This window comes from Scyliorhinus torazame, chromosome 7 (genome assembly GCF_047496885.1).
Source record: "Scyliorhinus torazame isolate Kashiwa2021f chromosome 7, sScyTor2.1, whole genome shotgun sequence".
NCBI lineage: Eukaryota > Metazoa > Chordata > Chondrichthyes > Carcharhiniformes > Scyliorhinidae > Scyliorhinus > Scyliorhinus torazame.
Window position 1 is genome coordinate 120277482 of NC_092713.1, and position 16579 is coordinate 120294060.

Sequence of the window (16579 nt, forward strand, 5' to 3'; positions counted from 1 at the left end):
TTGTTAGAAGCTCAGTACTGAGGGAACTAAGCACCAGAGAACCTTCTGGAGTGGTGCAAAGACAAAAATCTATCCCTCAATGCCAGCAAAACTAAAGAGCTGGTTAGCGGGGCCAAGGTGGAGATGGTTAACAGTTTAAAATTCCTAAGGGTGCACATCACCAAAAATCTGTCCTGGTCCACCCACGTTGACGCTACCACCAAGAAAGCACAACAGCGCCTATATTTTCTCAGGAAACTAGGGAAATTTGGCATGTCCACATTGACTCTTACCAACTTTTACAGATGCACCATAGAAAGCATCCTATCTGGCTGTATCACAGCCTGGTATGGCAACTGCTCGGCCCAAGACCGCAAGAAACTTCAGAGAGTCGTGAACACGAACCTGCCTCCCGTCCATTGACTCTATATACACCTCCCACTGCCTGGGGAAAGTGGGCAGCATAATCAAAGACCCCTCCCACCCGGCTTATTTACTCTTCCAACTTCTTCCATCAGGCAGGAGATACAAAAGTCTGAAAACACGCACAAACAGATTCAAAAATAGCTTTTTCCCCGCTGTTATCAGACTCGTAAACGACCCTCGTATGGATTGACGTGATTAATATTTCACTCCTGTATGCTTCACCCGATGCCGGTGTCTATGTATTTATATTGTGGACCTTGTGTTGCCCTAATATGTATTTTCTTTTTCTTTTCTTTTCATGTACTAAATGATCTGTTTGAGCTGCACGCAGAAAAATACTTTTCACTGTACACTTGACAATAAACAAATCCAATGCAATGTCAGATGCTCAGCACTGAGGGATCGCTGCGCTGTCCGAGGCTCAGGGCTGAGAGAGCACTGCCCTGTCAGAAGCTCAGCACTGAGTATCTTGTAAGTATCTCAGTATCTTGTAATTTCCATTTCAGAGTCCACATCTTGTTCCAAGTTTTTCAGGTGATGTGTTGTCTCTGTTAATTGGCAGGTTGAAGTCCTCAGACAAGTCACCAAAACCTTTTGTGGATGTTGTTGTTGAGGATGAATGTCCAGTTTGAGCACTGCTCAATACTTCAAACTTTTAAAAGTCATGTGCCAAACTTTCTTTTTGCCTAGGTTCGTCCTCTTGCCTCACCTTCAACTTCCTGTGTTTCTGACTGCCAGATTCATAGTGTCTCTTCATGTTGACTAGGAATGATCTGTCTTGATTTCAATGATTCGTGAATAAGTTTTCTGACTCTTCTGTCGAACGATGCCTCCTTAAGCAAAAGCAGCCGAATGTCTAAGCTACTCAAAAGCAGTGACGATTTAAACAAAGCTTATGGAAATTGTGAAAATAATTGGTGTGAGGATGAGCTGGAGGTCACTGCCAAAATCCTATCAGAGTAACTGGCTGCTGGCAATTTTCGGAAAGCTGTGGATGGATGGTCAAGGCAAGCCAGCTATCATAAAAGACACCACAATCAGAGAGAAATGATTGACACAAAAAAGACAGTAAATTCAACATGCAAAAACAACAAGAAGATGTTGGTTGTTGCCCAGTCCTCGCGCTGTCAGCCCTGCCGGGTTGGCCTCTGGCTCTGGTCAAGTCGTCCGCGGGCCGTTACTCCCAGATTCCCCGAGACATGGCACTGCCGCTTGGCTGGCCTTCTTCGCACCTCCTGACTGCTGTTCTGCTCACCTCTCACCTCTCGCTTGGGTGGCCGGCCCTCGAGCCTAAATGGCCAAATGTGCTCCAGGCTGGTTGCCTGCCTGCTGCTGCTGGCTATCTGGGGCCTGGCCTCTGCTCTCTCTCTCATCCCCACCACCCAGTCTGGTTGCTGCCCAGCCCTCTCACTCCCAGCTCTGCTGCCTGACTGGCATCTGGCTCTGGTTGAGTGACTCCGCTGCTCCTGGGAGGCTGCTAGCTATCTGGCCTCTGTTCTTTTCGGTTGGTTGTCCACCCACCCACTCCTCAGCCCTGGTTTGGAGGTCAAATTGCCGATTGATCCTCTCCGGCTGTTGGCCAGCGCCTCATCCTTGCCTTGGTGAAGGCTTTTACAGGCTTGCACCCCGACGTTAGGTCGACGACCTCACTTTTGCCTCATGCTGCCTGCCAGACCGACTGCCAGAAACCCTGCTGCTGCTTTGCACCTTTGCTCAATGAAAGTTCAGAAACTTTACACCAATTCAGGAGACTTCTCTGAACTGCTCTAGGTCTCCACCACCTCATGTCTGTTTTCCCGCTCTAAAGTGGAGTCCGCCAATCAGCATCCAACGTTGTTCTGTATTGCCTGCTGATAGGTAAGCCTATCAACAAATCTGGAGCTACCAACGCTCTGATTGATGTTCCCACAACAGTCACCTCTCTGTATCCCCTCCCCCCCCCCCCTTGACTGGGGGCCTGTGCTGCAGCACTGTGTGATTAATTGAAAGTCCGCATCTGCTCCCTGAGTGAACTGTAACACAGCCACCACATATTTGCTTGCCACCAGCCATTTGAAACCTTAGCAGTGTTGAATGATTTCTTTATGTTTCCACAAAATTTCCTGCTAGTCTTCGACCCATGAGGAAATGTTCAATTACCAGCATTAACACTCAGCACCTTCATCAGGCCATGAATTCACCAAACAAATCCATTTGATTACTGCAAATACAATTATGGGACTTTTCTAAGTACAAGGAAGCTGGAAAGTGTGTAAATTTGAAGGAGTCTCTTTAAGATCTAGACCTCAAGGACTGTTGGGGTAAAAAAAAAAGCTTTGCTTAAAATATACATTGAATTCTAATACAAAGTTAAAATTCTGAAAATCTGAAATTTCGATTACAAAGTTGGAAATACTTATTAGGGAAGCAGCATGCTGACTATTTTCATGCATTTATATTACACATGGGATGCAGTTATTTAATTATTTATATTTCTGAGAACTGTATGAATACCTTTCAGTTTGTGATTGCTCAGAATCCAGTGTTTTTATAACTGTAGTGGGTTTGCAACCTTCTGATCCTGTAATTCCATTGTCTGGTGAACGTAGCTGTTGCTATCAATGGAATAAACCAAACCATATATTGGTTATATACAGAAGTAATTTGAAATGCATTTTATTTTAGAAACAAAAAGCTTTAAATTTTAAAGTAGCCCATGCTCGAATACAAGCCTATAACTAATATGGCATTCATTTTGAAATTTATTCAACTCACTGACAATAAATTGCTGCTGAGATTTGATAGTACACCGAGAGCAAGTAAATCATTTTTTAAATCCACCTTGTACTTGATTAATCCATATACTAGCCAAAGCTTGGTATGCTTTATGTAACAGATATAGTGGCCACTGCTTTTACTGGTAAGTTCCTGCTTTGGTTGCAGTCAGCAATCTAAGTGCAAATTGTGCAAGTTTTCCAAATTGATGTAATGCTTCCCATTTCCACACAAATGTATTTACATGATCCCAAATGTAAAATCATCTCTGAATTATCATAATCGAGCAGCGTTTCAGAACTAAGATTATCATTAAATAATTATTCCTTGGTACATTTAACAATGGTAACCATGGGCGGCATGTGGGTCAGCACTGGTTCTGCGGCGCTGAGGACCCGTGTTCAAATCCCGGCCCTGGGTCACTGTCCGTGTGGAGTTTGCACATTCTCCCTATGCCTGCGTCGGTTTCACCCCCACAACCCAAAGATGTGCTGGTTAGGTGGATTGGCCACGCTAAATTGCCCCTTAATTGGAAAAGAAAAATAATTGGCTACTCTAAATTTAAAAAAAGACAATGGTAACCTGGTGCAGGTGTATAAAGGCAGCTGAGAATTGGTTCAGAACAAAAAATAAGCATTTTTAATAAAAAGACCTAGTCCACCACGAGTAGCCTGCTTTTAACTAATTGAAAATTGTTGTGTTGGGCGCTCTGGATCCGTGGAACACATACAGGTCACCAACACTTGAAATAGTGCAACACTATTTTATTGAGTCATTAACAGTTTACCATACTCTCACTGTGGGTTAACACGATATTAGCTTTAACTAAAGACCTTTGCCTTGTCCTAACCAGTCGATGCACTCAGCACATGGTGAATGTCTGTGCTGCAGGCTGTGAGCTCTGTCCTACTAGGAAGCTGCAGCTCAAATGAGCGGGAACTCTGATGCCCCCTGTCTTTATAGTGTGTGTGCTTTAACTGGTGATTGGCTGCGGTGTTGTGTGTGTTGATTGGTCCCACTGTGTGTCCATCAGTGTGTGTGTCTGCACCATGATATACTGGTGTACATTATGACAAAAATGACTTTAAAAATAATACAGAATAATTTACTAATTTCATTGGTACACTGTAGTCAGTTTCTCACTAACTTAAATACGGTTTCATATTTTTTTAAATTATGAAGTGATTATTTAGGTCCTTATGTTGAAAAAGCTAAGAGCCTTCTTGCAACACGCAAATGTGCAATTAGCTGTAATCTTTTGTGGCAGTCCACCGGGAATCCATCTGGCCCCGGCGCCTTCCCCGCCTGCATGTAGTTGATCATCTCCATGATTTCCACCAGTTCTAATGGTACTTCCAGGCCCGTCTCTTATCTTCCTCCGATGACTAGCATGTCCAGTCCATCAAGGAACTGCTTCATCTTTGAGTCCCCCTCTAGGGGCTCAGAGGTATATAGCCCTCGGCAGGAGGTTGCGAAGGCTTTCTTGATTTTTTTATGGCGCAGCAACTAGCCTCCCGCTTCTGTCTTTGACCTGAGCTACTTCACTCGTGGTCGCCTGCTTTCTCAGCTGGTGAGCCAGCAGGCGGCTGGTTTTGTCTCCATGTGTTTGGAGGAGCTGATGCACAGCTTTCCCAGTGGAGAGCAGGTCAAAGTCTATCTGTAGATTTTTCCTCCCGCGAGTAGCTCCACAGTCGGGGTTAAGGAGTACTGCCGATCTCCCCACTGTTGTTTGCTTTGGTCATAGAGCCACTGGCAATGGCGCTAAGAACATCAAAGGACTGGAAGGGGATAGTCCGGGGGGGGGGGGGGGGGGGGGGGGCGTGGTGGAACATAGGGTCTCGTTATACGCAGACGGCCCGCTCCTATATATTTCCGACCCGTTAGGGGGATGGGGGAGATTATGCGGATCTTAGGGGAATTTGGCCAATTTTCGGGATACAAATTGAATATGGGTAAAAGTGAGGTGTTTGCGATCCAGACGAGGCGACTGGATGGGAGACTGGGGAAGCTGCCGTTCAGAGTGAGGGAGTTTCCGTTATTTGGGAATTCAGGTGGCATGGGGATGGGAGCAGCTACATAAGTTAAATTTTACCTGGCTAGTGGAACAAATGAAGGAGGACTTCCGGAGGTGGGACATGCTCCCGCTGTCACTGGCAGGGAGGGTACAGACCGTGAAAATGATGGTGCTCCTGAGATTTTTGTTTGTTTTCCATTGCCTCCTTATTTTTATACCAAAGGCCTTTTTTAAACAGGTGACTAGGGTGATCTCTGGTTTTGTGTGGGCGGCTAAATCCCCGCGAGTAAAGAAAGTGCTGCTGTAGCAAAGTCGAGGTCTAGGTGGGCTGGCACTGCCAAACTTTAGTAACTACTACTGGGCGGCAAATATAGTCATGATCAGGAAGTGGGTAGTGGGGAGAAGGTTGGTGTGGGAGCGAGAAGAGGCGGCATCATGTAACGGCACAAGTTTGGGGGCATTGGTAACGGCTCCTCTGCCGTTCACGCCGGCCCAGTACTCCAGAGGCCCGGTGGTAGTGGCGGCCCTGTGAGTCTGGGGGCAATGGTGGAAGAATATGAAAGTGGAGGGGCATCGATGTGGGCTCCAATCTGTGATAATCACCGGTTTGTGTGGAATTGACCAGCTGTTGCTGATCCTCCCTCTTCTTCCTATCTTTCCGGGGAGGCTGGATGGGGGGGTTTTGGAAATGGCAGAGAGCAGGGATTGAGAGGATGGGGGATCTATTTATAAATGGGAGCTTTCTCTGTTTGGAGGATTTGGAGGAGAAGTTCGAATTGCTGGGAGGGAATAGGTTTCGATATCTGTAGATAAGGGACTTTGTGCGAAGGCAGGTTTTGACCTTTCCGCTTCTACCGCCACAGGGGATACAGGACAAGGTAGTTTCTAGAACGGGGAAGGGGAAGGTTTCGGATATCTACAAAGAGCTTATGGACTGGGAAGAAACCCAGATAGATGAGCTGAAGGGTAAATGGGAAGATGAGCTGGAGGGGGGGGGGGGGGGGGGGGGGGGGGGGGGGGGGGAGAAGTAGAGGCTGGTCTGTGGGCGGATCCTTGAGCAGAGTCAACATGCCCTCATCATGTGCCAGGCTCAGCCTGATACAATTCAATGTGGTTCACTGGGCACACATGACGGTGGCCCGGATGAGCATGTTTTTCGGGATAGAGGACAAGTGTGTGAGGTGTGCGGGAGGACCAGCAAACCATGTCCATATGTTTTGGGCATGCCTGAAGCTTAGGAGATACTGGCAGGAATTTGCGCATGTCATGTCCACGGTACTTAAAACAAGGGTGGCGCCGAGTCCAGAGGTGGCGATCTTTGGAGTGTCGGAAGATCAGGGAGTCCAGGGGTCGAGAAAAGTTGACATTTTGGCCTTTGCCTCCTTGGTATCCCGGAGACGGAGAGGGACTCGAAGCCCTCGAAATCAGAGCATCGGGTTAGCAACATGGCTGCATTTCTCAGACTTGAGAAAATTAAGTTCGCCCTGAGAGGGTCAACGTTGGGGTACGTCCGGAGGTGGCTTCTTTGGGGAAAGCTAAACTGTCAGCAGAGGCAATAAAGGAGGGGATGTTTTTTGCACTATGTTTATATTTATATTTGTACCGTTTATGTTATAAAATTATAAATGCCTTAATAAAATGTTTTTTTTAAGAAAGGAGTACCGCCGATCCACCTTCAGTGTGGAATTGACCAGCTGTTGCTGATCCTCCCTCTTCTTCCTATCTTTGCATGCCTTGTGTACTATAATTTCCTCTCCTATCACAGCCTTCAGTGCCTGCCAGAACGTGGAGGGTGAGATTCTGCAAGTTTTCCAAATTGATGTAATGCTTTGGGTTGCTGGTAACGTACCCGTCTATGGCCTGTGATATCCGTTCGCAGAATGCCTTATCGGCCAGGAGAGCTGTGTCCAGCCACCATGGGGGGGTTGAGCCCCGCCTGTCTCCTGCCTTACATCCATGTAGTGTGGAGTATGGTCAGAGATTATGATTGCGGAGTATTCCGCTCCTATTACCCCTGGAAGCACCGCTTTCTCCACTACAAAGAAGTCGATCCTGGTATATACCCTTTGTACCTGGGAGAAGAAGGAGAACTCCTTCACCCCTAGGTGTGTGAACATCCATGGGGTCACTGCCCCCATCTGTTCCATGAAGGCGTTCAATTCCTTTGCCATGTTTATCTTTCCCCGACTTTCTGTCTGCCCTTGGGTCCTGTACACAGTTAAAGTCCCCCCCATGATGAGTCGGTGTGAGTTTATGTCGGGGATTTCTGCCATGATTTTCTTCATGAATTCTGCAATGTCCCATTTGGGAGGGTACACGTTTACAAGGACCACTGGTGCCCCTTCCAGGACACCATTTACCATGACATACAGTCCGCCTTGATCCTTGACCGCCCTCGTCGCTGTAATGCTGTTCTCTTATTGAGCAGTATGACCACCCCCTAGCCCTCATCCCATCGCATCGCATGATTGGTAAGTCTGTCCAACCCAGCTCTTTCTTACCCGCAGTTGGTCCCTCTCCTTCAGGTGGGTCTCCTGAAGGAACACTATATTGGCTCTCAGACTTTTCAGATGGGCAAAGACTCTGGATCTTTTCACCAGGCTATTAAGTCCCCTGACGTTTGAGGTGGCTTTTCTGATGGGCGGGAGGGGGTTCTGTCCCCCCTTTTTCTGTGGGGTCAATCATACTTACCTTGTGGATACGCTGCTGCACTCCGAGGTATCCCTTTGTTTTGGGGGCCATCCAAGATGTCCTTGGTCACCGTGCTCACCATGTGGCTGTGCCCCTGCGCTCCAGGGTTTCCTTTTGTCCAGGGTCATGTGTACGCCATATGGATGTGCCCCTGCACTCCAGGGTTTCCCTTTGTTTGGGGGCCATCCAAGATGGCTGTTTGCAGTGCTCGTTTCCGTTTGTCGCCATGTGGCATCTGTCGTAGGTAGTGTTTTATCCCATCCTCCTGTCTTTTCCCCGAGGTATGTCCACCCCTCACCAGCTTTTCCCCCCCATATAGAGTTGTCCCCCCCCCCCCCAGCTAGGGACTCTCTCCCCGTTGGGAGTTATGCCGTGGCCCCCACCCCCCTACTTCCCTGAGTTAGCTCACCCGCTCATGTGGTGCTCCCCCAGAGCGATCTTTACCTTCCCCTCCTGTTGCATTTCTCTCCCCCGCCTTTCCTCCTCCTCATCCTTTTCTTTGTCCTACTACTCTCACTCCCTTCTTCCTGAGACTCAATGTCAGATCGAAGACGGGGCAAATCTATCCCGTACAATTAGTCTCTTCTTTTAGAGTACCCAATTTTTTTTTTCTAGTAAAGGGGCAATTTAGCGTGCCCAATTCACCTACCCTGCACATCTTTTTGGGTTGTGGGGGTGAGAAACACGCAGACACGGGGAGTATGTGCAAACTTCACATGGACAATGACCCGGGTCGGGATAGAACCCGGGTCCTCGGAGCCATGAGGCAGCAGTGCGAACCACATCGCCAACATGCTTTCCCAATTTATTCTTCTTAAACTGATGAAACTACAGTTCTGCTTCACTGCTGGTGTCACTGCCTTCCCAGCCCATGCTTCCACATGAATGTGTCTGTTTCTGCCGTGCGGTGAAGTAGTACTCCCTACCCTGGAAAGTCACCCAAAGTTTGGTGGGGTACAGCATCCCAAACCGCACTTGGCTTTTGTATAGGCCCGAAGTATTGGCTGCGTTGAATTCTGTCCTGATGCACAGGGATTGAGTGCCCCTCCCATTTACAGGATCGTGTGTGCCTTGCCCAATTCAGGATATTTTCCCTGTCTTACTACCAGTGCATTTTCACGATGATGGCCTGCGGCTGGTCCTCTGCTTTGGGCTTTGGCTGGAGTGACCTGTGGGCTCTGTCCACCTCTGGGGCATGGGGAAGCTTTCCCCTCCAACAAGCTTGCCCAGCATCTGGGCCACGTACTCCGTAGGGCTCCTGCCCTTGGTACCTCCCAGTAGGCCCACAGTGTGAGGCTTTTGACAGAGAGAGCGATTGTTTTGGTCTTCAACCTCCCCCTCAGCGTCCCTTATGTCACCGCCAGCCTTGACATCTCCGTTCTCAGTGAGGCAATCCAGTCAATCTGGTCGACCTCAGCCTTCTCCAGATCTCTGATCATTGCCTCCTGTGTCTCCAGTTGCCGCTCCACCTTTTCCAGCGCCGCTTGAAAGGGGACCAGTGTCACTGCTAACGCTGCCTTCAACGTCGCCATCACCTCTAATTTGATGACTGCCCTGTGCATTTGGAGCACTATGTCCTGGCGGCCCACCCCGTTCGGATGCGGCCAATTCCTCGTCGCCCCGCATGTTTGTCGTTGTCTCAATCTTCCTCTCCAGGCTTTTGCTGATTCTGCCGTCCTTCCGGCTCCTCAAATTGTTGCCTGGCATACCTCGTTCATTGTGGTGGTGAAGGAGGGTGAGTTTTTTCCTCTGGGCTTAGCGGTCTATTTTGGGGCTAAAAGTGCCTAATTTCAAGTCTCCTGAAGGGGCGCCACCTTTCACGTGTCCGTTCAGCACATCCCCGTCACTGGAAGTCGCCTTGAGACATTTTGTTGTCTATTGCCTACATAATAGTAAGGTTGCCACATTCCGTTGATTTCCGTCGAAGTAGTTTTTTTTCCTACCAGTATGACTGAAGTGATGCACACATAAAGCAAGGGCAAATGAAGTGAGGTACATGATGATTGTACCTGATTTCAGTCTTGCGGCCCACTCAGATGAACGAGGGCCTTTCATGAAGTCCACTCACTAGCCTAGATTGCCTATCACTGTCCTAGACTCTGCTGCAAGCAACATAAACCAAAGAAAGATCATTCGGGTACTAAAGAAAATAATTCTGATGTTTCCTTTGAGCATCTTTATTTATTAGTTTAAACTATTGGAGATGGGAAAAATCATCTACATGAGTAAGGAATAATTGACACTTTCCAAATCATGGGACAGTATTGCACCTCAGGGATACATATGTCAAGTGACTAGTGGCAGGAATGTGAGAGTATGGTGGCTGAAGGCGAATGGTCATTTCATAAACCTCCAGGAATACATGGCTTGCAAACCGAGCATGGTGTAGTAGTGGAGCACAGTTTTGATGCACTGCTTTATTGAGTTCAACTATGTCATAATGAATAGCGGTCAGATGCAAATCTGATGGATACTCATACCATGTTACTCTTGCACACCATCTAATGCTTGCTTGAGAGCAGCATCTAATGAAAACCAGTCACCTACCCAGTCCTAGTTCAACTGCACGTACATACATACGAATTGGGAGCAGGAGTAAGCACTCGGCTCCTTGAGCCTGTTCTGCCATTCAATATCATCTCTGATTCGCTTTCCAAGGCCAAAAACTCCAACCATGCTGAGGCACTGGGGGGAGAAGCTGACCTCCAACCCAACAGGACCCACCTGAGAGCAATCAACGAGGCGAAGGCCAAGACCTGCCCCTGCACCCATCTGCATCTCCAGCAGGTCCACGAGTCTAATATGGCCTCTAGAGGACCCTGCTCCAGATCCACATGCAAAACCTAGGACATGGTGCTAAACACTGACCGCCAATACCTTCCCAACTTCAGGCAGGACCAGAACAAATGGACATGGTTGGCTGGGCCCTTTCTAAACGACTCACAACTATTCTCCATCCATTCAAACAACTGGCTCATCCTCGCCTTCGTTAAGTGCGCCCTGTACACCACCTTTAGCTGAATCAATCCCAGCCTCGCACACAAATTCAAGGCATTGACCTTTCACAGCACTTTGTACTGTAATCCTTCCTCCAGCACCATTTCCAACTCTTCCTCTCACTTAACCTTGACCCCCTCCATCGGCTCCTTCTCCTCCTTCATAATCCTACCATAAATCGTTGAGACAACCCCACTCTCCAGCCCCCCCACTGACAGCACCTCCTCCAACAACGAGGCGGGTGGTGCCATTGGGAAATTCGAAAAGGTCTTTCTCACAAAATTCTGCACCTGCATATCTCTAAAGCCCCCCTTACACTTGAGGCACAATCAATTTGACTTAAAGACGAAAGTTGAATCCAAATTGAGGCTTTATTAGTATCAGATGTGTGGCCTCCCACAGCAGCTGGCGAAATGGCTGCAAGCTGGAGGGCACACATATTTATACTCGGCCTCCTGGGCGGAGCCAGCAGGCAGAGGCCACAGGCGAACCTGTAGTGCAGGTTCTACCATACAACCTCTAATATAAGTACAACAGTGGTTTACCACATTCACCCCCTGTTAAAATTGAGTCCAGCGGGGGTGGTGGATAACTATAAACAATCATGATTTTAATATTTACAGAGCAAAACAAATGTCTCTTGGCATCCGGTGGACCGGTCAGAGGTTCAGCCTGTCCAGGGCCTTGATGGTCCTTTGAGAGTGACGAAGTGGTGACGGCGATGTTGGTGCTGACCTGGTCGAGGGCGACTCCGGGAGCGTGCCAAAATCCTCTTCATCGACGGGCGTGGGCAGGGGGAGGACGGACAGACCTGGGGGGGTGGTGTTGTGAGCAACGGGGGAAGGGAGGGTGGCGCCGGGGGTGGTGTGGGGGTGGAACCTGCTGGTGCCAGGTCCCTGAGGGAGACAGTATCCTGGCGGCCGTCGGGGAACGCCACGTAGGCGTACTGGGGGTTTGCATGGAGCAAGTGTACCCTCTCCACCAACGGGTCCGCCTTGTGGAGTCGCACATGTTTACGGAGAAGCACGGTTCCCGGAGCTGTCAGCCAAGTCGGGAGCGACTTTCTGGGGAAGGCAAAAAGACACTCATGCGGTGTATTGTTAGTGGCAGTGCAGAGTAACGAGCGAATGGAATGTAGTGCATCAGGGAGGACCTCTTGCCAGCGGGCGGTCGGGAGATTTCTGGACCGTAGGGCCAGCTGGACGGCCCTCCACACCATCCCATTCTCCCTTTCTACCTGTCCGTTTCCCCGGGGGTTGTAGCTTGTCGTTCTGCTGGAGGTGATACCCCTGCTGAGCCGGAACTGATGCAGCTCATCACTCATGAATGAGGATCTCCTGTCACTGTGGATGTAGGCGGGGAAACCAAACAGAGTGAAGATCGAATTGAGGGCTTTAATGACGGTGGAAGACGTCATGTCGGGGCAAGGGATGGCGATGGGGAAACGGGAGTATTCATCGATCACACTGAGAAAATATGTGTGACGATCGGTGGAGGGGAGGGGGCCTTTGAAGTTCATGCTGAGGCGTTCAAAGGGGCGGGAGGCCTTCACCAGACGCGCACGGTCCGGCCGGTAGAAGTGCCGCTTGCACTTTGCACAGACCTGGCAGTCCCTGGTGGTTGTCCTTACTTCCTCGACGGAGTGGGGCAAATTTTGTGCCTTAATGAAGTGGTACAACCGTGTGATGCACGATCAATGACCACTAAAGCGAGGTTGTAGTCCAACTGAAGGCTTTAATAAGCTAGATTGCGCAGGTCAAAGAGACACAGCCTGAGTGAGTAAGACACATCCAGAGTGGGAATTTGAAACTTGGTAATTTGGTGCAGTGAGGTAACCAGGAAAGGTAAGTGGTAAATCTAAATCTAATTCTGCTGTTTTTGAGTTAAAAGTGCAGTGTAGATTAGTGTCTGATTGGCTGAAGCTGCCCCCACCCTAATTGCTGAGAGGCAGTTATCTGGCAGTCACCGGAGGCCTGTTTAGGGGCACAAAGGTACACATTGTATTCTTCTCTTTGAAGTTTAAGTAGTGTGAGTCATCCTGAAGTCTGTATAAAAGACAGACAGAAAGCGCACTCAGTAAGCGTTGCGCAGGTCAAAGAGACACAGCCTGAGTGAGTAAGCCACATCCAGAGTGGGAATTTGAAATTTAGTAATTTGGTGCACTGAGGTAATTCAGTGCTGAGTGGGAGAAGGTGCTTTTTCCCTACGGTTATGTTCTCTCTCTTTCTTCTGGCCTGTAACTTTTAATCGGATACCCTCAGAAGGTAAGTGAGTGATTTTTTACTCATTTTTACTTTTATTATCTTTTCAAATTGTGTGTGTGTGTGGAGGGGGGGGGGGGGAAACTGAAGTGACATCACAGAAAAGCTGTGACCTGAGTGGCTGGTTGGGAATCTACACTAAATTTAAAAAATTAAGCATTGGTAAACTAATTAAACATAATTACTTAATTACAATTTAGAGGGGTATCTAAGCCAGAGATCAGAGAGTACTGTATTTAGCTTTCACATTTATAGTAGAAATCTAGTGCCAGGAAACAGATAGTTAACAGTAACTTTTTATTTTTTTATTTTAACTCTTAACTTTAATTTACTAATTAATTGACGCAATGTCAGTTAGAGGGGTGCTGTGCTCTGACTGTGAGATGTGGCAGGTCCGGGAGGCTTCCAGCGTCCCGGATGGCTTCATCTGCAGAAAGTGCACCCAACTGGAGCTCCTCACAGACCGCATGGTTCGGTTGGAGCAGCAATTGGATGCACTTAGGAGCATGCAGGTGGCGGAAAGCGTCATAGATAGCAGTTATATAAATGTGGTCACATCCAAGGTGCAGGCAGAGAAATGGGTGACCACCAGAAAGGACCAGGCAGTCACTGCAGGAATCCCCTGTGGTTGTCCCCCTCTCAAACCGGTATACCCCTTTGGATACTGTCAGGGGGGATAGCCTATCAGGGGAAAACAGCAGCAGCCAGAGCAGTGGCACCACGGCTGGCTCTGATGTTTAGAAGGGAGGGTCAAAGCGCAGAAGAGCAATAGTCATAGGGGACTCTATAGTCAGGGGCATAGATAGGCCCTTCTGTGGATGTGAAAGAGACTCCAGGATGGTATGTTGCCTCCCTGGTGCCTGGATCCAGGATGTCTCCGAACGGATAGAGGGCATCCTGAAGGGGGAGGGCAAACAGGCAGAGGTCGTTGTACATATTGGTACTAACGACATAGGCAGGAAGGGGCATGAGGTCCTGCAGCAGGAGTTCAGGGAGCTAGGCAGAAAGTTAAAAGACAGGACCTCTTGGGTTGTAATCTCGGGATTACTCTCTGTGCCACGTGCCAGTGAGGCTAGAAATAGGAAGACAGAGCAGCTAAACACGTGGCTAAACAGCTGGTGTAGGAGGGAGGGTTTCAGTTATCTGGACCACTGGGAGCTCTTCCGGGCAGGTGTGACCTATATAAGGAGGACGGGTTGCACCTAAACTGGAGAGGCATAAATATCCTGGCCGCGAGGTTTGCTAGTGTCACACGGGAGGGTTTAAACTAGTATGGCAGGGGGGTGGGCACAGGAGCAATAGGTCAGAAGGTGAGAGCATTGAGGGAGAACTAGGGAATAGGGACAGTATGGCTCTGAGGCAGAGCAGACACGGTGAAGTTGCTGAACACAGCGGGTCTGGTGGCCTGAAGTGTATATGTTTTAATGCAAGAAGTATTACGGGTAAGGCAGATGAACTTAGAGCTTGGATTAGTACTTGGAACTATGATGTTGTTGCCATTACAGAGACCTGGTTGAGGGAAGGGCAGGATTGGCAGCTAAATGTTCCAGGATTTAGATGTTTCAGGCGGGATAGAGGGGGATGTAAAAGGGATGGCGGAGTTGTGCTACTGGTTAGGGAGGATATCACAGCTGTAGTATGGTAGGACACCTCAGAAGACAGTGAGGCTATATGGGTAGAGATGAGGAATAAGAAGGGTGCAGTCACAATGTTGGGGGTTTACTACAGGCCTCCCAACAGCCAGCGGGAGATAGATGAGCAGATAGGTAGACAGATTTAGGAAAAGAGTAAAATCAACAGGGTTGTGGTGATGGGAGACTTCAACTTCCCCAATATTGACTGGGACTCACTTAGTGCCAGGGGCTTAGACGGGGCAGAGCTTGTAAGGAGCATCCAGGAGGGCTTCTTAAAACAATATGTAAACAGTCCAACTAGGGAAGGGGCGGTACTATACCTGGTATTGGGGAATGAGCCCGGCCAGGTGGTAGAAGTTTCAGTAGGGGAGCATTTCGGGAACAGTGACCACAATTCAGTAAGTTTTAAAGTGCTGGTGGACAAGGATAAGAGTGGTCCTAGGGTGAATCTGCTAAATTTGGGGAAGGCTAATTATAACAATATTAGGCGGGAACTAAAGAACCTAGATTGGGGGCGGATGTTTGAGGGTAAATCAACATCTGACACGTGGGAGGCTTTCAAGTGTCAGTTGAAAGGAATTCAGGACCGGCATGTCCCTGTGAGGAAGAAAGATAAATACGGCAATTTTCGGGAACCTTGGATAACGAGAGATATTGTAAGCCTCGTCAAAAAGAAAAAGGAGGCATTTGTCAGGGCTAAAAGGCTGGGACAGACGAAGCCTGTGTGAAATATAAGGAAAGTAGGAAGGAACTTAAGCAAGGAGTCAGGAGGGCTAGAAGGGGTCACGAAAAGTCATTGGCAAATAGGGTTAAGGAAAATCCCAAGGCTTTTTCCATGTCCATAAAAAGCAAGAGGGTAGCCAGGGAAAGGGTTGGCCCACTGAAGGATAGGCAAGGGAATCTATGTGTGGAGCCAGAGGAAATGGGCGAGGTACTAAATTAATACTTTGCATCAGTATTCACCGAAGAGAAGGAATTGGTAGATGTTGAGTCTGGAGAAGGGTGCGCGTAGATAGCCTGGGTCACATTGAGATCCAAAAAGACGAGGTGTTGGGCGTCTTGAAAAATAGTAAGGTAGATAAGTCCAAAGGGCCTGAAGGGATCTACCCCAGAATACTGAAGGAGGCTAGAGAGGAAATTGCTGAGGCCTTGACCAAAATCTTTGGATCCTCACTGTCTTCAGGTGATGTCCCGGAGAACTAGAGAATAGCCAATGTTGTTCCTCTGTTTAAGAAGGGTAGCAAGGATAATCCAGGGAACTACAGGCCAGTGAGCCTTACGTCAGCGGTAGGGAAATTACTGGAGAGAATTCTTCGAGACAGGATCTACTCCCATTTGGAAGAAAATGGACGTATTAGTGAGAGGCAGCATGGTTTTGTGAAGGGGAGGTCGTGTCTCACTAACTTGATAGAGTTTTTCGAGGAGGTCACAAAGATGATTGATGCAGGTAGGGCAATGGATGTTGTATATATGGACTTCAGTAAGGCCTTTGACAAGGTCCCTCATGGTAGACTAGTACAAAAGGTGAAGTCACACGGGATCAGGGGTGAGCTGGCAAGGTGGATACAGAACTGGCTAGGTCAGAGAAGGCAGACAGTAGCAATGGAAGGATGCTTTTCTAATTGGAGGGCTGTGACTAGTGGTGTTCCTCAGGGATCAGTGCTGGGACCTTTGCTGTTTGTAGTATATATAAATGATTTGGAGGAAAATGTAACTGGTCTGATTAGTAAGTTTGCAGACGACACAAAGATTGGTGGAATTGCGGATAGCGATGAGGACTGTCAGAGGATACAGCAGGATTTAGATTGTTTGGAGACTTGGGC

The 16579-nt window shown here is 48.4% G+C and overlaps 1 protein-coding gene across 1 annotated transcript in view; it reads right to left on the bottom strand.

Moving 5' to 3' along the window:
- Window positions 1-16579, bottom strand: part of LOC140427357 (uncharacterized) — a 164300-nt gene that overhangs the window by 53145 nt on the left and 94576 nt on the right. The window contains exon 12 of the mRNA XM_072512907.1: window positions 2899-2999. Coding sequence (XP_072369008.1) covers window positions 2899-2999 — 101 coding nt within the window. The remainder of the gene's footprint in view (window positions 1-2898; window positions 3000-16579) is intronic.